Source organism: Gopherus evgoodei, chromosome 2, assembly GCF_007399415.2.
Source record: "Gopherus evgoodei ecotype Sinaloan lineage chromosome 2, rGopEvg1_v1.p, whole genome shotgun sequence".
NCBI classification, from domain to species: Eukaryota; Metazoa; Chordata; order Testudines; family Testudinidae; genus Gopherus; species Gopherus evgoodei.
The window spans coordinates 137,837,847-137,861,406 of NC_044323.1; the positions used below are offsets into that span (position 1 = coordinate 137,837,847).

The window sequence follows — 23,560 nt, forward strand, 5'->3', positions numbered from 1 at the left end:
TGCATGGGAGGGGGGTGCTGGGATTGGTATTTAAGAGCTTTTTAGTGACATTTAAGGGGCAACATAATTCAGTCTGGTTTACATTCCCAGCAAGAGCATGGCTCCGAATTACATGTGGCTGATCATGCCTTTCACAAGAAAAAGAGGATACTGATCAGCAGTGTTGGTTATGTGGGAAAACTGCTGATGGGAGGGAAAAGTTGCCACAGAGTGGCTTCACTTGGCCACATCCCCTCTAAACCCAGCCATGCCCCTTACAATAGTAGAGCTCCACACTTGTTGAAGGGCTTTTTGTGGAGTTGGAGGGAGGAAAGATGCTGTCTGAGCCTCAAACCTCCTCTCTAACAAAAACTGGAACCTTTTCATTTCCAGAGACCATGGTCAGGCCCTGTGATATCTTACTTGTCTGAACTATCCCTACCTCCAACGTATTGGTCAGGCAGCCTCTCTTTTCGATTAGGAGTGATATGTCTCCATTTCCAGGGTCCATCTTGGAAGGGGGACCTGTCCTTTTCAACTGATCTTTTTCCACAGCTTAACCTAGAAATCATTTTTGTTTCAAAAGGTTGTTTTCCTCTAAGAAAGTGAGCAAGATAAGCTAGAGAGAGAGGAAGAAATCCAATGACCCGTGAGCTTTAATAATTCTGCGTCAGAGGGGCTTACATCAGCAGTTTACATTAATCTCACGGAAAGCTGTGTTTTCTCCTGGTTAGAGAAGAGGAAAATCAAAACTCCAGGGTTCTAGTCCCCACTCTGCTACTGTTTAACTTCAGTGGTCATCCTGGACACATCTTTTGACTTTACTATGTCTTCATTTTTTCCTCTACAAGATGAATAAGCTACTTACAATACGAGGTTGTGAGGCTTAATTAATAGGGGCTCGGCAGCATATATACTAAAACTGGAATGATACAGAGAAGATTAGCATGGCCCCTGCACAAGGATGACATGCAAATTCATGAAGCATTCGGTCATGAGCTCAGCTAGGTAGAGGATGTAAGGGGGTGTGAGGAGCCTCTTGCTCCTGCATGCAGGCTATCCATATCACTAAACCCTGCAAAGAGTGGGGAAGCAGCTGCCACCAAGCTGCTGTTCCCCATCCTGCTTAGGTGTGTGGAGAATGGGCAAGCAGGTTCACGGAGTAGGCGGAGCCTTAGCTTCACCCTCAGTCAGCAGGGGAAGTGATCTGCCTCAAGGAAAGAGCTGGCTCACTGAACTTCTCCCATGCAACAAGGGGGAAGCAGGGGCTGAACTGCGACTGAGCACTACTGAAGTGCCAGCTGCAGTTCTGACCACCAGCAAACAGCAGACCACAGGGGAAACTATTATAGCTCCATCAAACTAAAGCATAATCAGGTTAAACAATAGGAGAAACAAGAAAAATTAATTACACTGAATTAAATAGCCAATGAGTTGGTAGGACTTCATTATTATTATTTATAGGTTCACTGACAGTCTTTTTTTGATGCATTCAATTTTCAAGACTAGTGATGATAAATTATCATGCTGCACAGCGAAGCAGAAGCCAATGGAAAAAGTGATGCATTTAGAGCAAAATACGGAAGTAAGCGAACAGTCAAAAAGTGTGTGGAGTTCAGACATCTTTTCATTAAATGACTGCAGGGCATATATGAGCAAAAAATGCCTTGTCTTTCAAGGGCTGATTAGGATCACGTAGTAATTCTACATCTGCACAAATAGGGGAAAGGGTCAGAGCATGCTCTTCCTCTGTGCTTTTCCCCCTGGCATTCCAAGCATTCATGTTCAATTTACCTTTAAAGCTCAGCGGTAGGACTAGGAATAATGAATGCAGTAGCCACTTACCTGATGAGAACACACTGGTTGTCATGACGTTTCCATAGGCAGCGGTAGCACTCGTTAGCGACAGCAAAGATATGAGGTGGAATTTCCCCCATGTGGTGCTTGCTGTATTGCTCTACTGCGGTGCGGTCATAGAGTCCCGGAATGGTCTTGTAGGGGTTCACAGAGGCAACAATGGAGCCGATATAGGTCTGCAAAGGCATACAAAACAGGATCTCCGGGTTAACTATGTATGTTAAGGATCTACAAGGAGTTCTTTGGAGACAGAAAGAGCAACTTACCCTATGTTTGCAAATGCCTGGCACATGGCAGGGGCACTATCTGATATAGGTGTACAGTATGTTGTCTGTGTCTTGCTGTGATACTAGCAGCAGCCTGTTAAACGTTCCCACCTGCCTTGCACATTTGGGCATCATTATAACTGCATGCAAATGTCAACAAAGACTAATAAAAGCTTGTTTCACACACACTTTTGGAGAGCTAAAATCTCATCTGTTAACATTTTATGCTACGCATGGGTCTGTAAAACAGTTGGAGGACTCAGTTGAACCATCCACAGTGCCAAAACCCACAACCATACTGAGAGAGAAGCATATCTTGCTGTGTCAGTCACCAATGTGCTAGCGCAGGCCCAAAGACAGGAATTTAAGTATTTCTCTTTGGGGGGCTTTGCTACAACGGAAGGTATTCTGGAATAGCTATTCCTGATTAACTGATTGTGTGGACATCCCTATTTCAGAGTAACCGTACTTTATGCTGAATACATTTAATCCGTTTTGGATTATGCTAATTTGGAATAGGGCATTTTTGTTCCGGAATAAGAGCTTCCACACAAATCAATCAGGAATAGCTATTGCACATTAAATTCACATCCCATCTTACTCCAAATTAACTTCCCTGTGTAAATAAGCCCTTACTGCCTCTTCTTTTTTCTTCGACTCCTCTATTGTTTCAGGGCAAACTTTATATCATATCCATCCTCCCCAAGGTTGCAAACAGGGTATGAAGCAGCCAAATATACTACTTCTGCTCCCCCACACCATGAAACTCACTCATACACAAATCACTGCTACCTGCTAAGTCTACCTAACATTTTGCATATCTTCACAATGTCTAATGCAGGGATCGGCAACCTTTGGCCCTGGCTCGCCAGGGTAAGCACCCTGGTGGACCGGGCCAGTTTATTTACCTGCCGCATCCGCAGGTTCGGACGATTGTGGCTCCCACTAGCCATGGTTCGGCACTCCAGGACAATGAAGGCTGCAGGAAGTGGCGCGGGCTGAGGGATGTGCTGGCTGCCACTTCCCACAGCCCCCATTGGCCTGGAGCAGCGAACTGCGGCCAGTGGAAGCCGCGATCGGCCAAACTTGCAGATGTGGCAGGTAAACAAACTGGCCCAGGATACTTACCTTAGTGGGCCGCAGGCCAAAGGTTGCCGATCCCTGGTCTAAATGCATATTTTAAACAGGAATGTGCATCCTGATTCCAATTGCAATTAAACCTATCCATACACACATGCATACGCTTGCTTGTGCGCACGCACGCACACACACACACAAAATGAAGAGCTATGGAGGATACTTTCCTCCCAACTGACAAAGTAAACAGGCGTCTGTTTGTCAGCAAGCAGGCCCCTCAAATAAATTTGAGTTAAAATGGGCAGGAGCATTTCACCCCATCTGGGGAGCTGCTTCATTTAGAATATATTTCTGGAGCATGTACTCACTCATTGTTGAGCATGGTATTCTGATTTACATTTTGCTAGTCATTGGTTTGAGGGATGTTTAGAAATTAGATTCAGGGGCCAAATTCCTGTTTTCAAAGAAGGTGGTTTGGATGGACACTGGTTAAGAGAAGAGTTGGACCCAGGACACTTAGAAAGTATCTATACTCACCTTTTGCATAGCAAGGCCCTGATCCTGAAACAAGCACCTCATGAGCAGACCTGTGTCTACATGAAGCCAACAGGAGTCTACCTGTGCGGAGCTCATTGCAGAGTTGGGACCTTATTTCTATTAATTCAGTGCCTGACCTGGGAAAGATTAAAAAAGTGCTGCTCTGTTGCTACCTTCCCCACCAGGTTCACACTACATGCCCCAGGAGCATAGCCTCAGGCTCTTTGGTCCCTTCAATTCCCCTTTCTAACAAGCTTTGAAAACATGATTCAATTTAATAAGATGAACTAACCTAAGTTTCCCTTTCCCAAGGTCTGCTCTGTCATCCTTACATATTCTTGTTCTTTCCTTCATTCCCTCCCATCTCACCCTAGTACTCACATTCCTTACCTCAAGCTCTTTTTAGTATGTGCTCTCATCCCCCATTGTTCTCTTGCACTCATATTTCCCTCTCCCGCAATCCTTTTGTCTTCATTTTTATACAGTAGGCCTAATAAAAGCAGATGCTTTGAGCTTTTGTTTTCTAATGTCACTAGAATGTCCTTGGTGTTATGACAGCTTTATTATGCATTGTTAGGGGAACAATATTCCACATTATAACCTGTGGATATTTTACAGGTCTGTATACTTATAATCTGTTGGTTTTACAAAAATTCCCAAGCCGTGCAACAGTCGTTAGGGCACATGACATCTAGAGGAAAGGCACAAGCTAAATGTAAGATAATAACAACATTAGTCGTGTTACTGAATTGCATTAACATCACTGTAATCTACTGGGGGTATCCCCTCCAGGATTTTGGAATAACCAAAGAGGAAACATCCCCTGGAGAATCTCTTGAAGGTTTTATACTGATTCCAGCACAGGCTGGGATAGGCAAGATTTTCAGCTACTAGTACGCATTGCGTGAATACAGTACAGACAATCAAGCTCACAGCTATGCACGTAGTTCCGTACCACATTATTGAGTCTCAGTGTTTGATTTAAGGAGACCCCATGTAACCACATCAATACTAATCTGACCTTTATGGAATATAAACATGCACCCTAAACCTCTCCCACGATCAAAAATGTAACAACAAAATAAAAGAACATTCCATCCCGGTCTCATGACAAACCAGAAGCCAAGACCATTTGCTTCAGAGGAGCACTGCTAGAATCTCTGCAACAGACAATTCTGCAAGAGTTTGGCCATATGGGAAGTTTCTTTCTAACCCCAGTTAGATAGCAGCTGATTTATGCCCTTAAGCATGAGAGGTTATATTCCTTATTGTGAGGATCTGAGGTCTGGATCTGCTGCCATGTCTTCGCTGTCACCTGACAGCTCTGGGGAAACGGAAACTCCAGTCTATGAGCACTGGATATCCCACCCAGGGAGGCCCAGACTGGCTCAGGCATGCTATTTAAAGCCTAGGGAAAGCAGCTGCAGTGAAGAGTGTCTGTGCAACTAGGCATGCCCCTGGTTTGTTCCTGCAAACAGACCCTGCTACACTGCGCTTGATATCTTACCTTGTTCCTGGTTCCAGCCCTGCTCCTGATACCTAGCCTCAAGTCCGGTCCCAGCTCCTGGCCCCTTGCCCTGCCTCTGTTCCCCTAATCCTACTTTGGCTAACTCACTTGGCTCCTATCCACTGCAGCTCATCTATCTGAACTCTGACCTTAGCCTACACTGTGACACTTGTACCAACTTCTGCTTCTGGCCTTGAGCAGATAGACTGAACAAAGGCCACATTATCAAGCCCCCTCTAACCCAGGCCCTGACCTGCGCCCAGTAGCCGAGATCCCGATACTTCTAATTTTTAGCCCATCTCATGGACTAAGGATGTTTTCATTACCCACATAATCTAAACGGTATGGGTCAGAACTACTATGGGCTTGTGTCCTAGTTTAGGACTCAACTTTCTGGCCCACACGGGAGCATGGGCACTACACTACACTGAATCACAATAAGCAAAATTAGAAATGACACAATCCTTTCCTTGTTAATGCTGTGTGTGCATATGTGAATGTGTTGGTGAATAGGATTGGGGGGGTGGAGGTACACGTGCAAAAAAGTAGGAGCAGAATTTTTTATTACATGGGTTTGACATTAATAATCCTATGTCTATGCCAACCCTCATTTATATCGTAAACTGAAGCAGTCATTAGTCAAAAATACGTATTAACTACTTCATTATGCAAATACCATGCAGCAATGGTTCACATAAAGGCTGTTCCAGAAGGAAGGCAGTTCTCACTAAATGCCCATCATTTCCCCTTTGCTGAAATCAGAATGAATTCCATTTTCTGTTGATTTCCTGAAACTTCTAATTGGACTTTGAAAATTAAGAGTTAACTTCCTGTGATGCATACATTACAAGGGAATAACGAACGGAACAGCTTTTACATTTGCCAGTGGTCTAACAAGCACACAGGATTTCACATTTCTGAAAAAGTTAAAGGATGTTTCAAAGAAACACAGTTAAAGGAGCTTTCACTCTCCTGGCCTCCACCATAAGCCCAAGTTTCATAAATCAGTGAAAACATCTTGGATGGAAAAGCTTATATTCACTTGTCTGTCGTTCCCATTACACAACCACCATCCAAATAAAAGACTTGGGGCCAACAGCTTCCATGCAACCCCCCACTGCAGATTCCCACAGAATTGCTGAGAGTTATTATAGAGACCCTGCAGTGCCACTGAGAGCAAGATGTAACAAAACCAAGAACAATAATTCATTCTTTGTAGATGTCTGCTACGAATCTATTTAATAATGTGGTTTACAGTACAAAACAATCAGAAAATAATACATAGCACAATGCAGCCCAAATCTGAATAGGAGGCTTTGGTACCACTGCAATATAAATGTTAAACAACAATAATTACTAATAATAATAAATAAAAAAAGGAGTCTGTCCATTTAAAAGGAGAAGATAATTGGGTTTGCTTCTGTATAACTCAGAAAGAGGGAAATAGTATTTATCTGATATTTGTAAAAAAGGTCTTTTTACATTAGCTCCTTTCTAGCCCAGAAGGCTTTATGAAAACTGATGAACAAGAGTCAAGAAAGCGAAAGTTGAGCACCTGAGGGAAAAAGGGATTTTTAGTTGGTGTCTAAAACACTTTTATTGTTAGTTTCTTTTCGGTTTTGCTAACACTTAGGCCAGGTCCAGACTAGAGCTTTAAATCGATTTTAAGAGCTTTAAATCGATTTTAAGCTGTAACCGTCCACACTACAGAGTGCATAAAATCGATTTTAAGGGTCCCTAAAATCGATTTTGGAACTCCATCAAAACGAGAGGAGTAACCCCAAAATCGATTTTTTAAAATCGATTTTATGATAGTGTGGACGGCCATCGAAGTTAATGGCCTCCGGTACGTATCCCACAGTGCTCTAGTGGCCGCTCTACACAGGTAAAGGTACTCTTCTGCTGGCCAGGTAAACAGGAAAAGCCCCGGGAACTTTGAAATTCCATTTCCTGCTTGCACAGCGTGGAGCTCTCAGCAGCAGAGAGAACAATGCAGTCTCCTGAAAATAGGAAAAGAGCTCCAGCATGGAGCACACAGGAGTTACAGGATCTGATAGCTGTATGGGGAGAAGAGTCGGTGCTTTCAGAACTGCGCTCGAGCAGAAGAAATGAGAAAACCTTTGAAAAAATTTCTAATGCCATGCGGGAGAGGGGACATACCAGGGACTCGTTACAGTGCCGAGTGAAAGTGAAAGAGCTCAGACAGGCGTATCAGAAGACCAAAGCAGCAAAGGGCAGGTCAGGCTCTGCCCCCAAAACATGCCGGTTCTACGACGAGCTTAACGCAATATTGGGGAACAGCGCAACGACGAACCCCCCCTTGTCTGTTGATTCAGAGGTGGGCATCGTGATTCCTGCAACTACGGAAGATTTATTTGATGGCGATGATCAGGATGATGAGGACCAAGAGGAGGAGGCTCCAGCAGAGAGCACAGAGCATTTTATCCCCCCAAACAGCCAGGATCTTTTCCTCACCCTTACTGAGGTTCCCTGCCAGCCATCTCAAGGCAGTACTCCAGAAAATGAAGCTGAGGGACCGTCCTCTGGTGAGTGTAATTTTTCTTACCTTTCCTAAAACACTGACCCATGAGGTGGTTTTTAGAAAAGTCTCCATCCTGCTTGTTCGGGGAATGCGAGAGCAAAGCAGGGAAGGAGAGCAGCCTTGCCGCGGTTTGCTCTCCCGTTCCACGAACCACCCAGCAAACCGCAGGCAAGGAGACCTGCTTGTTCGGGGAATGCGAGAGCAAAGCAGGGAAGGAGAGCAGCCTCGCCGCGGTTTGCTCTCCGGTTCCCCGAACCAACCAGCAAACCGCAGGCAAGGAGACCTGCTTGTTCGGGGAATGCGAGAGCAAAGCAGGGAAGGAGAGCAGCCTCGCCGCGGTTTGCTCTCCCGTTCCACGAACCACCCAGCAAACCGCAGGCAAGGAGACCTGCTTGTTCGGGGAATGCGAGAGCAAAGCAGGGAAGGAGAGCAGCCTTGCCGCGGTTTGCTCTCCCGTTCCACGAACCACCCAGCAAACCGCAGGCAAGGAGACCTGCTTGTTCGGGGAATGCGAGAGCAAAGCAGGGAAGGAGAGCAGCCTCGCCGCGGTTTGCTCTCCGGTTCCCCGAACCAACCAGCAAACCGCAGGCAAGGAGACCTGCTTGTTCGGGGAATGCGAGAGCAAAGCAGGGAAGGAGAGCAGCCTCGCCGCGGTTTGCTCTCCGGTTCCCCGAACCAACCAGCAAACCGCAGGCAAGGAGACCTGCTTGTTCGGGGAAGGCGAGAGCAAAGCAGGGAAGGACAGTAGCTTGATTACCAGTACAATCTACTACAGGGATTACTAGCCATTATTAACTTCCCATTTTCTCCGGACAAGGTCTGTGTGCTTCCCTGACCTGCGTCTGAGCAGAACTCTCTGTCCTCAGCCACAAGCAATAAGTATTAAAGGAATCCTAAGGTGACCTTGTGGTAAAGTAAAATGTTCAAGGTTCGGTAACAGGCACAGGTCAGTGAGGAGAAAGACTGTATGAATGGTTGTGTGAAATGTGTCTCATGATTCTTTTATCACTCTTTCCAAACCCCACCCCCCCACACACAGCTGCACATTTCTCCAGCCTCCCTCTCGCTTCTCATCCACGTGGGGGGGGGTATCATAAGAAGATTGAGGAAAAGGAGGACGCGTGAGGACATGTTCACCGAAATTATGGCAGTGACCCGTACAGAGAGAGCTCAGCAGGGAGACTGGAAGCAATTGGTCGCAAAGTACAGGGAGGCTGCCAGTCAACGCGAAGACAGGAGGGACCAACGCGAAGACAGGAGGGACGCCAAAAATGATGTCAGGTGGCAGGAAGATCAGCGCTGGCGAGCAGCAACTCTGGATCTTCTTCGTGATCAGACTGACATCCTCCGTGATATGCTGCAAGAGCTCCGTGGTTTCAGAATGCCCCTACAGCCCGTGTATAACCTCCCTCAGTACTCACCCTGTCCCACACCTTCCAGAACCAGGCGTGTAAGAACGCGTGGGGGAAGGCTCTCTACACCAGCCCCCTCCACTGCTGCGGACACTCCAACCAGAAGGCTTTCATTAGATTGAAAAGCCCTTTGTGTCCTGTTTTTTCCCTCCTCTAATGATCCAAACTTCTCCCATGGCACCTTTGCCTATTTTTACTCTCAGGTCATGCTATTAAGGAAGTGTGACTGTAGTTTGGTAATGAACTGAAGCAAGCAGCTTTGGAAAGCTGCACGGAAGCTAGTTATCAGCATCAGGATTTGACAATTGGGGATATGGGTAATAAAGGGAAAACAAAGAAAGCAGCCATACCGTACCCTGGTCCATGAGAATTCTTGTTCTGTCTACTCTGATGCACTTTCTTCTTTCAAACCTCCCTCCCCCTTCCTCCAAACCTCCCTCGCTCCGTCCCCCATAGAACGCTGAGTTATGAAATTTCAAGCACAGTATTGTAACAACAAGCATGATGCTTGATTGATGAAACGATCTGTTTTTAAATAAAGAACACAATTCTTGTAACACATAGTAATAACTTTATTTTCAATAAAAAAGCAGTTAAGGAAGGTTGCAGGTCCTGTGCCTAGCAGCTAATGGTGGAGGTAGGTAATAATTGGGAAATACAGAATTATATGTTTTCCAATGGACAGCTCTCGCAAGTAACCTAAGCAAGCAATTGAGGAATGCTGCAGGCAAAGTATCTTGCAGCAGCAACACCGCATAGACGGGGAGGGCAGCAATCAATTGAAAGGAAAATCAGCATTCAAACTGTACCCTGGCCCATGAGGAAGCTACTTTTCAGTGCTTCTCTGATGCGCACAGCATCCTGGTGAGATCTTCTAATTGCCCTGGTGTCCGGCTGCGCATAATCAGCGGCCAGGTGGTTTACCTCAGTCTCCCACCCCGCTATAAAGGCCTCCCCCTTGCTCTCACAGAGATTGTGGAGCACACAGCAAGCAGCAATGACAAAGGGGATATTGGTTTGGCTAAGATCTGAGCGAGTGAGAAGCGTTCGCCATCTCGCCTTAAGCCTGCCAAATGCACATTCTACCACCATTCTGCACTTGCTCAGCCTGTAATTAAACAACTCCTGAGCACTGTCAAGGCTGCCTGTGTATGGCTTCATTAGCCAGGGCATCAAGGGGTAGGCTGGGTCCCCAAGGATAACTATAGGCATTTGGACATCTCCAACTGTTATTCTCTGATCAGGGAAGTAGGTCCCTTGCTGCAGCCGTTTAAACAGTGTAGTGCTCCTGAAGACACGTGCGTCGTGAACCCTTCCTGGCCATCCCACGTGGATGTTGGTGAAACGTCCCTTGTGATCCACCAGGGCTTGCAGAACCATCGAAAAGTACCCCTTGCGGTTAATGTACTGGGCACCCTGGTGTTCCGGTGCCAAAATAGGGATGTGGGTTCCATCTATGGCACCCCCACAGTTAGGGAATCCCATTGCAGCAAAGCCATCCACAATGGCCTGCACGTTTCCCAGAGTCACAACCTTTCGAAGCAGCAGCTTAATGATTGCTTTGGATACTTCCAGCACAGCAGCCCCCACAGTAGATTTGCCCACTCCAAATTGATTCCCGACTGACCGGTAGCTGTCTGGCGTTGCAAGCTTCCATATGGCTATTGCCACTCGCTTTTCCACTGTGAGGGCTGGTCTCATCCTGGTATTATGCCGCTTCAGGACAGGAGAAAGCGAGTCACAAAGTTCAAAGAAAGTGCTCTTACGCATGCGAAAGTTCCGCAGCCACTGCGAATCGTCCCACACCTGCAGGACTATGCGGTCCCACCAGTCAGTGCTTGTTTCCCGTGCCCAAAAGTGGCGCGGAACGGGTAGAACCTCACCCATAACCGTCAGGAGCTCCAACGTGCAGGGGCCCGGGGTGTCAGAAAACTCGTTCTCCAGTTCGTCATCGCTGTCGTCCCCGCATTCAAGCATTCTCTCTTGCATTTCTGCATCATGGGTCAGCAGTGATAGAACGAGAATGCGTGAATTATTTACAGCATTCGCGATCAAGGACAAGAGCAGACCTGGATCCATGCTTGCTGCAAAATGGCGTTTCCCTCACTGCAGCCAGTAAAAACAGCGCGAACTGACTGTGTGCCGTTTACAGGAAGGGGGGGGGGCTGTACCCAGAACCACCCAGGACGGGGACTTTGATCCCATCATGCACTGGGCTAGTAACCCATAATTCCAAAGGGCAGGGACCCGTGCAGGAACTGTGGGATAGGTACCCAGAGTGCAACGCTCAGGGAAAACATGGACGCCAGGGAACATGGACGCTCAACATCGATGTAAGTAGCCCTAGTGTGGACGCGCAAAATCGATTTTATAAAGCCTGCTTTATAAAATCGATTTTAATAACATCGATTTTACCCTGTAGTGTGGACGTGGGCTTAATTTCAGTGACTAATTAACATCTTGGAGAAAGGAAACCTTTGTTAAAGACTCAACACCCAAATCCTTCAGCTAATGTGCTAGAGTTCACAGTAAGATTAAGTCCTCCACCAAATCCAGGGAAAATCAGAGTGGACATGTCTGATATGTCTAAGGACTCGCCTACCCCCAAAAAATATTAACTCAGGGTGTGATTTGCAACATTAGTCAAAACGGTGCAAAAAGCTGGGTGGACATTTTGTCTTGTTTAAGATTAAGACTGAATAGAAATCGGTTTGCAACAGTTTAACTAACTCGGTTTAAGAATCTATTTAAGTTTTTAAAAGGGCAACTTTCTCATGTAGAAAAAAACTTTGGTTAGAAAAGCAGACAAAAAAATTAAACACTTCAGAAAACCTTTCAGCCTTTCCATACACATAGAGCCACAAAGAAGAGTAAGTCCAAGTTTTAAACTTTATTGCTTCTAAAGCCTGAGCTCCTTGCACACCCGCATTGCCCTCTCATGCAAACTCCCAGTGTGGGACTCCCCTCTCCACTTCCTCATGACAGTGGCTCCTGTGTGCCCCTCATTCCCCTTCTGTTCCCCCCCAGGCATGCTGGAACAATTTGTATAGCGATGGTGAAGCCAGGGGTGTGGCAGCACCCTCAGCACCTATGGTTCCCCATTCTCACCCCAGACAGAGAGTCCACGTGTACTCATCCCCATTACTTCCCATTTTCCCTCACCATACTGCTATAGCTACACTGGCAAAGCCTCCTAGTGTAGACACAGATTATACTGGCAAATGATGCTTTTGCCAGCAGGTCTTCCTTTGCCAGTTTAACCGTACTTTTGCCAGCATATCTATGCTAATCAAGGCAGTGATTTTTTTCACCATTCCTAATAGACACAGCAATGCCAGCAAAACTTTTAAGCATAGAGCAGACCTTAGACCAGTGGTTTTCAAAAAAAATTTCTGGCGACCGACTTGAAGAAAATTGTTAATGTCCATGACCCAGAGGAGCTGGGGATGAGGGGTCTGGAGTGTGGGAGGGGACTCTGCGTTTGGGGGGGCTCAGGGCTGGGGTAGGGGTTTGGGGTATGGGAGGAGTTCAGGGCTCTGGGCTGAAGGTGCAGGCTCTGGTGTGGGGCCAGAGATGACAGGTTTGGGTGCAGGAAGGGGCTCTGGGTTTGGGAGGGCTCAGGGCTGGGGATTGGGGCGCAGGCTTACCTTGGGCGGCTCCCAGTCAACAGCACAGCAGGGGTGTTAAGGAAGGCTTCCTACCTGTCCTGGCACCGCAGACCATGCAGTGCCCTGGAAGCAGCCTGCAGCAGGTGCAGCTCTCGCCCGCAGGCACTGTGCCTCCCCACCCAGCTCCCATTGGCCAGAGCTCAGGGTGGGGGCAGCACATGGAGCCCAGTGGCCCTCCTGCCTAGGAGCCAGACCTGCTGCTGGCCGCTCCCGGGGTGCAGCACAGTGTCAGAACAGGTAGGGACTAGCCTGCCTTAGCCGGCAGCACCGATAACAACGGCCCGGTTAGCGGTGCTGACCAGAGCTGATGCGACCCAGTGCCTTACATTCTGCACCCCAGTACTGCAGACATGGGCAAACTACGGCCTGCGGGCCACATCCAACCCACAGGACCGTCCTGCCTGGCCCTTGAGCTCCCGGCTGGGGAGGCTAGCCCCCAGCCCCTCCGCTGCTGGTCCCCTCCCCAGCCTCAGCTCACCATGCTGCCAGCACTCTGGTCACGGGGGCTGCGAGCTCCTGCCAGGCAGCGCAGCGACATGGCTGGCTCTGGCCGGGCGGCGCGGCTGCCGGTCCTGCTGCTCTGAGAGGCATGGTAAGGGGTTAGGTAAGGGGCAGGGAATCCTGGGGGGCAGTCTGAGGACAGCGAGCAGGGGGCGGTTGAATGGGACAGAGGTTGAGGGAGCAGTCAGGGGACAAGGAGCACAGGGGTTTGATGAGGGTGAGGTCCCGAGGGGGCGGGGGTCCCAGGAGGGGGCAGTCAGGGGACAAGAAGCAGGAGGGGTTGGTTGAGTCGGTGGTTCTGAGGTGGGCAGTCAGGGGGTAGGAAGTGGGAGGGGGCAGGAAGTGAGGGGGGCAGCAACCAGACTGTTTGGGGAGGCATAGCCTTCCCTACCTGACCCTCCATACAGTTTCGGAACCCTGATGCAGCCCTCAAGCCAAAAAGTTTGCCCACCCCTGCAGTACTGTGTCATGACCCGCAGTTTGAAAACCACTGCCTTAGACTTTGCTTTTCTTGGCCAAATACTCCTCTTCAGGTCATGATATGCACATCATACATATGAACATATTCATCTTCACTGTGAAAAAAAGAGCATCTTACATACGTTTCTAAAGACATTTTTTCAAACTATTTCTTAAGTAACTCCACTGACCTTACTGGGATGAATTTGGCCCTCCGTGTCCTAGAGTGTACAGAAAGTGCAGTACATGATTTTTTTTAAAAAGGCATTTAGCAAGATGTCTTGTTGGGTTTTTAAACAATGTTATCTGCTGGAATCCCCTGCACAGCTGGGGTACTCAGTACCTAACCTTGTACTGCCCTCACCATTTATACAACTTTTACACATTATCTTTAAACTAACGTATACATTAAAAGATTGGCCTCGGTCATATTAAGTGATAGCACTAAAGGACTTGCAGTCCGAAATGCCACAAATAGCTGCCAGGCTTCTTTGTGTCCATTTTCAATCTGAAACTTCAGGGATTCAAAAAACAAATCCAGGGAACAGAAGAGCTTGCTGAATGCTGTGATGTCTCCTCAGTTGTTTCTTATGGTATGTCTTCACTACCAATGTTAAAGCGCTGCCGCAGCAGCGCTTCAACCAGCCACATGGTTGCAGCACCAGGGCTGGCAGAGGGTTCTCCTAGCGCTGTAATAAAAGCCACCCTCGTGAGGGGAGTAGCTCCCAGCATTGGTGCACTGTCTACACTACCACTTTTCAGCACTGAAACTTGCATCGCTCAGGGGGGTGTTTTTTCACACCCCTGAGCAAGAAAGTTGCAGTGCTGTAAAGTGGCAGTGTAGACAAGGCCTTAAATTTTTCCAGGTAAAAGGGGTTAACATTGTTTTTCTTGCTTGCTTTTCTAGGCAAAGTCAAGTAGGTCAACAATAAAACACGTTAGCACAAAAGGCAAAACAAGATGCAACTGCATTTTCGCATATTCTTTTTTTGGGGGGGGGCCATCACAAACAGAGAAAAATTTAATGCTCTTGCGCATGCTACTGGCTTGATTTACAGATGCTGTGGTAAGTATGTCCTGTATTTCAGCTTGTCCCATACTAATTTGGACAGGACTGAGTCCAGTTCACTGCCTAAATTATAAGCTAAATGTCTGAGGCCAAGTTTCTTTCTTAGAAGCCTTAGTTTAGCACATCAATTTGATTATAAGTTAAGAAGTTTTCAACCAGTCGAGCCATTTCTGTTATGGAAATGTCATACCCTGTAATCATGCTTATGCATGGGTTTTTGTAGGCTTTACCATGTGCATTCGGCTCAACGTGTTTCAAATGATCCATACAAACACAAATCTGGGTGGCTTCACAGTATCAAAGTGTTTATTGTTAAACACAGCAAAAAATATTTTTCTGTTTTTCTTTTCATTGGGCCAATGCCAGCAATGGTTGCAAAACACATGCACGCACACACACAGAAACAGAGTGTAATACTACAACTAGGGGAAAACTAGTATCCACAGGAGTCCACGCTTTTTTAGGAGCCAGAACAAGATTAAAAAATTCACCACCAGATGAAATAAGATTGATCAGCTCTCCCCATTCAGAACTAAATGCAAAATACCCCCCTCCTTAACTTAGCTTTCCCATAACCCTCCTCTCAAATAAATCAGCATTCTTGCATATTAGGCTGTACTTTTTGCTCTGCTCTGGCCACGCAGTGGCATACATTGGAGCAGCCTGCTGGCTGCTCTAGCTACCAGTCATCTCCCTGATGGCCCTTCTGCTCCCTGTGCCAAGCAGAGCTCAGATGTGAGGAAGAACTGAGCTCTGCATATTTATTTTAAAAAACCCCAAAACATCCCAAAGATAACTTTAGACTTGTTCCCAGTGGCAGGGCTGGAAGAAGAGATATTTTATCATATCAGATTCCACAGTGATGGGTGACGATAGAGAAATTTAGATTATTGTGGGTGCAGAGTCTGAGCAGCAGCACAGTCAGGTGATTTCTGCTTGGAGGAAGACTCCAAAAACCCCAAAGAATGAGGCACTCTAAGGCGAGAGAGAACAAAGAAGAAGCAGCAGCAGCAATCAAGTCATGCTAATTCAAAAGAAAAACAGGTAAAGTGCTGAAATGTTGGGGTGAACCTGTTGCTACCGCCCCAGGCAAAGAACTCAAATTCCAAGACCTTGCAGAGAGTCAAATTGGTATTACACCTCTACCCCAAAATAACGCTGTCCTCAGGAGCCAAAAAAATCTTACTGCATTATAGGTGAAACTGCGTTATATCAAACTTGCTTTGATCGCCCCCCCCCCCCCCCCCCCGGAGCATTGTTTTACTGCATTATGTCCAAATTTGTGTTATATCGGGATATGTTTCTCCTCTTTCTTCTTCCGCTCCTAAATGATACATTTATTGTTCACCATTGTGCTAAGTGCTTAGTCCTATGCAATTTCTAGCAAGGTCAAAAGCAAGCCCATCATGGCATCAATCTCTGCTCAAGCACACCGCCTAGCCCTGCCCCAATGCAGACATACAGCTACATTCAGAAAAAGTAATCAGGTAGCCAAATGTTGTGTTGACTAAAAGGCTTCTTGGCCACCTAGAAGAGTCCCATGCAAATGAAAAACCATTCTGCTACATGAAATATAGATGAACAGAGCTCTAGAACTGGAGAACTCTACGGGCACCATAAAGTTTGAAGTTCTGTGCTCTCATTTTGTCTAAGGTTATTTTCTAAGCCAGCACATAGATTTTCATATTCTGCATGTTTCTTCAAACTTTTAAAACTTTCTCTACAAAAAAGGATATTTTTTTGTTTTTACTATGCAATTAGTAGACAGACTGTGAAAAGGAAAGAAACTAAAAATCCCAAATCAGAATATGTATATTCCAGTTCACTTCCATCATGGGGGAAAAAACCTGCCATGTAAAAAGGCAATCAGTTAAATAAACTAAAGCAGTTCCAAGAATAATGTGGGGGCACTGAACTGTCTTAGCCGTCAAATGGCTGCGTATCTTAAATCCACACAAAGGGAAACATACAAACAACATTAATAGTCAAATTCTTCTCTTAAATGGAAATGCTGGGCTCCCACTTACTTTAAAAGAAACACTAATGAGCAGAAGGAACAGCAGGAAAAGATTGACACTAACTGAGGGATAATACACACAAAGTTACATCCTTCCAAAAGGCAGACTGTGGACCCATATTCCACTTATGCAGGCAAATGACAGCCCTAACAATGATTTTGGTTTGTGCTCAGATTATCAAGTTGCTTTCACACTTACAACACTTCTAAATTGGAATTGTATGAAAAAGAGGCAGTTAAGCAGTATGTAGCAGAAACAGTAAAATGTACCCTGCCTGCTTTACTCTTAAAACTGTCATGCTAAAAACATTCATGTTGGTGATCGGTAACTCACAAAAGATTCAGAGTCTCAGCTAGATTCCCTTAAGTTGAAAGTTTGGATGCTTATGTGAAAGCTGCTTGAGACTCCTCTGTTCTCCTAAGCTATTACTACAATAACCTTGACTATAGTACAACTAATCCATTCTGGACAACGGCATAGCTGAACTGGTCCAGAACACTGCTTACCTGCAATCGTAGGAAAGGACAAACCATGTTTAGTACCATTTCAGGAACCTACAGCCCCCAAGACTTACGAACCAAGACCATTTTTCAAAAGAGACTAAGGCATTTAGGAGCCTAATTCTTATTCGTGAGCCTTAGATACTTTTGAAAATTTTGAAAACTTATATTTTTACATACCACTATAGTTTTGAAATAAATGGTTAATCATACAAGTGTATACTTGCAGAAGTACAGCAGTTCCTTCTGTAGTTGGAACAAGTGATCAGAATGAAGCAGACACTAGATTGTAAACAATAAGAAACACAATGCCACTGAATCATATCATCAAAATCCACGGTTGGAAAAATAGCCTCCAGACTTCCATTTGGTATCCAGACACTTGGTAATAATCCACAACAGCAAGAAGTGTTTACATCTATGAATCACTTCACTATACAGAAAAATCAAAACCTTACTGAGGTGAAAGTGGAAAGACCTTTGATAAAAAGGAACCCTTAGCAGTGCTTGATAAATTCGATCTCCACATGAATATGAACAAGGATGAATAAATTGAATCAAAGGACTAATAGGCAGCCCAACAATAGTGCAATTTGCTACCATACCATCCATACCAGGGGTCAGCAACCTCTGGCACGCGACTTGCCAGGATAAGCACCCTGAAGGGCAGGGCCAGTTTTTTACCTGCCACGTCAGCAGGTTCAGCCAATCACGGCTCCCACTGGCTGCGGTTCACCACTCCAGGCCAATGGGGGCTGCGGAAAGGGCAGCCAGCACATCCCTCGGCCTGAGCCGCTTCCCGCAACCCCCATTGTCCTGGAGCGGCGAACTGCGGCCAGTGGGAGCTGCGATCAGCCAAACCTGCGGACGCAGCAGGTAAACAAACTGGCCCAGCCCGCCAAGGTGCTTACCCTGGTGAGCTGCATGCCAGAAGCTGCTGATCCCTGGTATGGATGGTATGTCCTTTGGCGTTTTCTACCTCGGTCCCGTCGGTTTTCGCTCCTCAAGTAGAGTGGTGCCAAGAGTCTTGGTCAGACAGAACCCAGCCAGACAGTCTCATGGGCGTTGAGGGTGAGCCACGTTGACTTTGCCCTGAATGGTCATTGAGGAGCGAATGGCGTTAGGAATGTTCCTTCGACTGAGCCCGGTACCGAGCCAGGGCTGACTACGGAGATCCCAGTGGCGGCTTGCCTCTGGAGCGCGGGGCCGACATCGGCAGTGCTCCTGGTACCAGCATGGACGTAACATCCTGGGCCACCTGCAGGGCCTCCGGTGCGGAGGGCATCCGGACATCCAGGGAGGCCTGCTCCGAATGGACCAGGCTACTCCGCTCGACTTGAGTCAGCAGCCTAGAGGCTGGTGGGGATTGAGGACTGCCCAACAAGGGTCTAGCCTCTATCCCGGGTTTACTCCGGTGCGGTGGCAAAGAAGGCCTCTTCCTAGCCTTCTTGGCATGCCCTGTGGATAAGTGCCCCTTATACCACGCCATGGAGGCGCCAATCGAGGGGTCGCTAAGGCACTCACCTACGGGTACTGCTAGGGGAAAAACTTCTGGCACCAGTGCACGTTGCGAGCACACACACCTATTGTGGAATACACATGAGCAATCACTCTAAGATCTGGGACTTTAGAGCTCCTGGTTCATTTCCCAGTTCTGTCACAGACTTCCTATAACACTTTGGGCTTGATCCAAAATCTACTGGCTTCAACAGAAAGACTCCTATTGGCCTCAACGGGTTTTAGATCAGACCCTTGTGTGCCTCAATTCCTATTTATTAAATGGGAACAATATTTGCCTCCTCACAGAGGTATTGTGAGGATAAATACATTATGCTTTATGCAATGCGTGGATATTATGGTGATGGGAACCACAGAGGTAGACAGACAGACAAACAAGTGGATGCAGCATGGACACAACTTGTGATGAGCATTATCTGTAATCTTCTATTTTCTAAGTGTTACAGTGTAACTCAGTTATCAGAATCTATTTGAACAGTTCCCATTTTGATTATATCCTGCTCATCACTACACCTAAATCCAAAAACAACTGCAAACATCCCAACTGAGGGATGTACAAAGTAGCAGCAAAATCTCCATCTCCAGTAACAAGTGTGGAGTGAATTCAGCTACATATTTTCATACCAAGCTAGGTAAGGCTCTAATTGTCACTCTTATAAGTTGTAAGTTTCTTTACCTGCAGCCAAGAGGCATTCAAAGGGATGAAAAATTCTCACCTAACTTTGAAAATAAATAAAAATAAACAAGTGTACTTCTAGTCTGATCCTTAAAACTCAGTTCACCCGAATAAAGGTGCATACATCAATATCAATAGCACTTGGCCTTTGGAAAATAAATTATTGATCCATATAACTGAATGGCCACTAGAAATGGAGATCATTAAAAGCAAATGCTACTATAATTCCATTTATAAATCCACTCGGTTTATGCAGATCTTTGTCTTCAAAATGCCCAGTATAGCGTCAAATGGATCTGTATGGACATATTTCACACAGTGTTTTAAATAGGGCTGTCAATTAATTGCAGTTAACTCACGTGATTCACTCAAAAAAATTAATCACGATTTATCGCAGTTTTAATCACACTGTTAAACAATAGACTAACACTTGAAATGTATTAAATATTTTTGGATGTTTTTATACATTTTCAAAAATATTGATTTCAATTACAACACAATACAAAGTGTACACTGTTCACTTTATATTATTTTTATTACCAAATATTTGCACAGTAAAAATGATAAACAAAAGATAGTATTTTTCAAAGCACTTCATACTAGTACTGTAGTGCAATCTCTTTATTATGAAAGTGCAACTTACAAATGTAGATTATTTTTGTTACATAACTGCATTCAAAAACAAAACAATGCAAAACTTTAGAGCCTACAAGTCCACTCAGTCCTATTTCTTGTTCAGCCAATCGCTAAGACAAACAAGTTTGTTTACATTTATGGGAAATAATGCAGCCCTCTTCTTATTTACGTCACCAGAAAGTGAGAACAGATGTTCACGTGGGACTTCTGTAGCCAGCATTGCAAGGTATCTACATGCCAGAAATGCTAAACATTCACATGCCACTTCATGCTTTAGCCACCATTCCAGAGGACATGCTTCCATGCTGATGAGGCTTGTTAAAAAAAAATGTGTTAATTAAATTTGTGATTAAACTCCTTGCGGGAGAATTGTATGTCTCCGGCTATCTTTTACCTGCATTCTGCCATATATTTCATGTTATAGCAGTCTCGGATGATGACTCAGCACATGTTGTTCGTTTTAAGAACACTTTCGCTGAAGATTTGACAAAACGCAAAGCAGGTACCAATGTGAGATTTCTAAAGATAGCTATAGCACTTGACCAAAGGTTTAAGAATCTGAAGTGCCTTTCAAAATCTGAGAGGGACGAGGTGTGGAGCATGCCTTCAGAAGTCTTAAAAGAACAACATTCCGATGCGGAAATTACAGAACCCAAACCACCAAAAAGGAAAATCAACCTTCTGTTGGTGGCATCTAACTCAGAGGATGAAAATGAACATGCATCAGGCTGCACTGCTTTGGATCGTTATCAAGCAGAACCTGTCATTAGCATGGACACATGTCCTCTAGAATGGTGGTTGAAGCACGAAGGGACATATGAATCTTTAGCATATCTGGCATGAAAATATCTTGCACTGCCGGCTACAACAGTGCCACATGAAAAAAAGGTTACTTACCTTTGTAACTGTTGTTCTTCGAGATGTGTTGCTCATATCCATTCCAGTTAGGTGTGTACGCGCCGCGTGCACGTTCATCGGAGAAACTTTTACCCTAGCAACCCAGACAGGTCGGCTGGGCGCCCCCTGGAGTGGCGCCGCTATGGCGCCCCATATATATCCCAGCCGACCCAGACACCCTTCAGTTCCTTCTTGCCGGCTACTCCGACAGTGGGGAAAGAGGGTGGGTTTGGAATGGATATGAGCAACACATCTCGAAGAACAACAGTTACAAAGGTAAGTAACCGTCTTTTCTTCTTCGAGTGATTGCTCATATGCATTCCAGTTAGGTGATTCCCAAGCCTTACCTAGGCGGTGGAGTCGGAGCGCGATGTGGCGGTATTTAAGACTGCTACGCCGAAGGCCGCATCCTCTCTTGATTGTCTGACCAGCGCATAGTGCGCGGCAAATGTGTGGACCGACGACCAGGTCGCTGCACGGCATATCTCCTGCATAGGCACGTGCGCAAGGAAGGCCGGCGACATCGCCTGAGCCCTCGTGGAATGTGCCGTGAGGTGGCCAGAGGGGACACGAGCTAAGTCGTAGCATGCGCGAATGCATGCAGTAACCCAGGAGGAAATCCTCTGTGAGGATATAGGCTGCCCTCTCATTCGTTCTGCGATCGCCACAAACAGCTGAGGGGACTTCCGAAATGGCTTTGTTCTCTCGATGTAGAAAGCCAGCGCTCTACGTACATCTAAGGAGTGTAGCTGTTGCTCCCGCTGAGAAGCGTGTGGTCTCGGGAAGAAGACGGGGAGGAAGTTGTCCTGGTTGGTGTGGAAGGTGGAAACCACTTTAGGGAGGAACGCCGGGTGGGGCCGCAGGTGTACCTTGTCTTTATGGAAAACGGTGTAGGGCGGGTCCACTGTGAGAGCTCTCAGCTCGGAGACCCGCCTGGCCGATGTAATGGCCACCAGGAATGCCGTCTTCCATGACAGGTACGTGAGCGAGCAAGTTGCCAGTGGCTCAAATGGTGGGAGCGTGAGTCTGTTCAGGACCAAGTTAAGGTCCCAGGAAGGGGCAGGGCGGCGTACTGTGGGGTATAGACGTTCCAGGCCTTTAAGAAATCTGGAGACTAAGGGATGGGAGAATACGGAGCAAACTCCTTCCCCTGGCCGGAAGGCGGATATGGCCGCTAAGTGTACCTTTAAGGAGGCAGTTGCCAGGCCCTGCTGCTTAAGGTACCAGAGGTAGTCCAGGACCGTGGACATCGGAGTCTGTGTAGGGTTCACCCCTTGAGAAGCGCACCAGCAAGAGAAACGCTTCCACTTGGCCCTGTACGTTGAGCGAGTGGAGGGCTTCCTGCTGTTAAGGAGTATATGCTGGATCAGTGCGGAGCAACTGAGCTCCACTGTGCTCAGCCATGCAGGAGCCACGCTGTGAGGTGTAGCGCTCGTAGGTCCGGGTGACGAAGCGCGCCGTGATCCTGGGTAATCAGGTCTGGGTGGAAAGGAAGGGGAATTGGGTAGTCCACAGATAGGTTCAGCAAGGTGGTGAACCAGTGCTGTCTGGGCCACGCAGGTGCGATCAAGATCAGATGCGCTTTGTCCCTGCGCAGCTTCAACAGGACCTTGTGCACCAGAGGAAACGGCGGGAAGGCATACAGGAGGTGGTGGGTCCACGGCAGGAGAAATGCGTCCGAGATCGACCCCGGAGAGAGACCTTGGAAGGAGCAAAACTCCTGGCACTTCCTGTTGGACCTGGTTGCGAAGAGGTCTATGCGGGGAAATCCCCACCTCTGGAAGATGGAATGGATGATATCCGGTCTGATCGACCATTCGTGGCAGAGGAAGGATCTGCTGAGGTTGTCCGCCAGCGTGTTCTCGACCCCTGGGAGGAAGGATGCCACCAGGTCTATCGACTGGGCTATACAGAAGTCCCAGAGTCGAATGGCCTCCTGACATAGGGGAGACGAACGGGTCCCCCCCTGCTTGTTGATATAATACATGGCCGTTGTGTTGTCCGTGAGTACGGAAACACAGCGGCCTTGTAGGTGTCGTTGAAACGCCTGGCAGGCAAGGCGGACTGCCCTTAGCTCCCGGACATTTATGTGGAGTGACAGCTCCTGGGGCGACCAGAGGCCCTGGGTACACAGGTCCCCTAAGTGGGCTCCCCACCCCAGGGATGACGCATCGGTTGCTAGAGTTACCGATGGTTGCTTTGAATGGAACGGCATGCCCGCACATAGTAGAGATGGGGTCAGTCACCAGTTGAGGGAGCGGAGAGGGTCGGGGGGGATCGACACTAATACATCTGGTTGGTCCCTGCTCGGTCGGAATACTGAGTGAAGCCACGTTTGGAGGGGCCTCATTCTGAGTTTGGCATGCTTTGTCACGTAAGTGCAAGCGGCCATATGGCCGAGCAGTGTGAGGCAGGTTCGAGCCGAGGTGAGTGGGGAGGCT

At 47.0% G+C, this 23,560-nt stretch overlaps 1 protein-coding gene and 1 non-coding gene across 2 annotated transcripts in view; one reads left to right on the forward strand and one right to left on the reverse strand.

Moving 5' to 3' along the window:
- The window catches only part of LOC115646181 (unconventional myosin-X-like), a 157,202-nt gene that overhangs the window by 13,097 nt on the left and 120,545 nt on the right, over window positions 1-23,560 (reverse strand). Inside the window, exon 4 of the mRNA XM_030551743.1 lies at window positions 1,825-2,012. Within this exon, the coding sequence (XP_030407603.1) occupies window positions 1,825-2,012 (188 nt within the window). The remainder of the gene's footprint in view (window positions 1-1,824; window positions 2,013-23,560) is intronic.
- LOC115647300 lies at window positions 877-978 on the forward strand. The gene has a single exon (XR_003999260.1). It is a non-coding gene; the product is annotated as a U6 spliceosomal RNA (small nuclear RNA).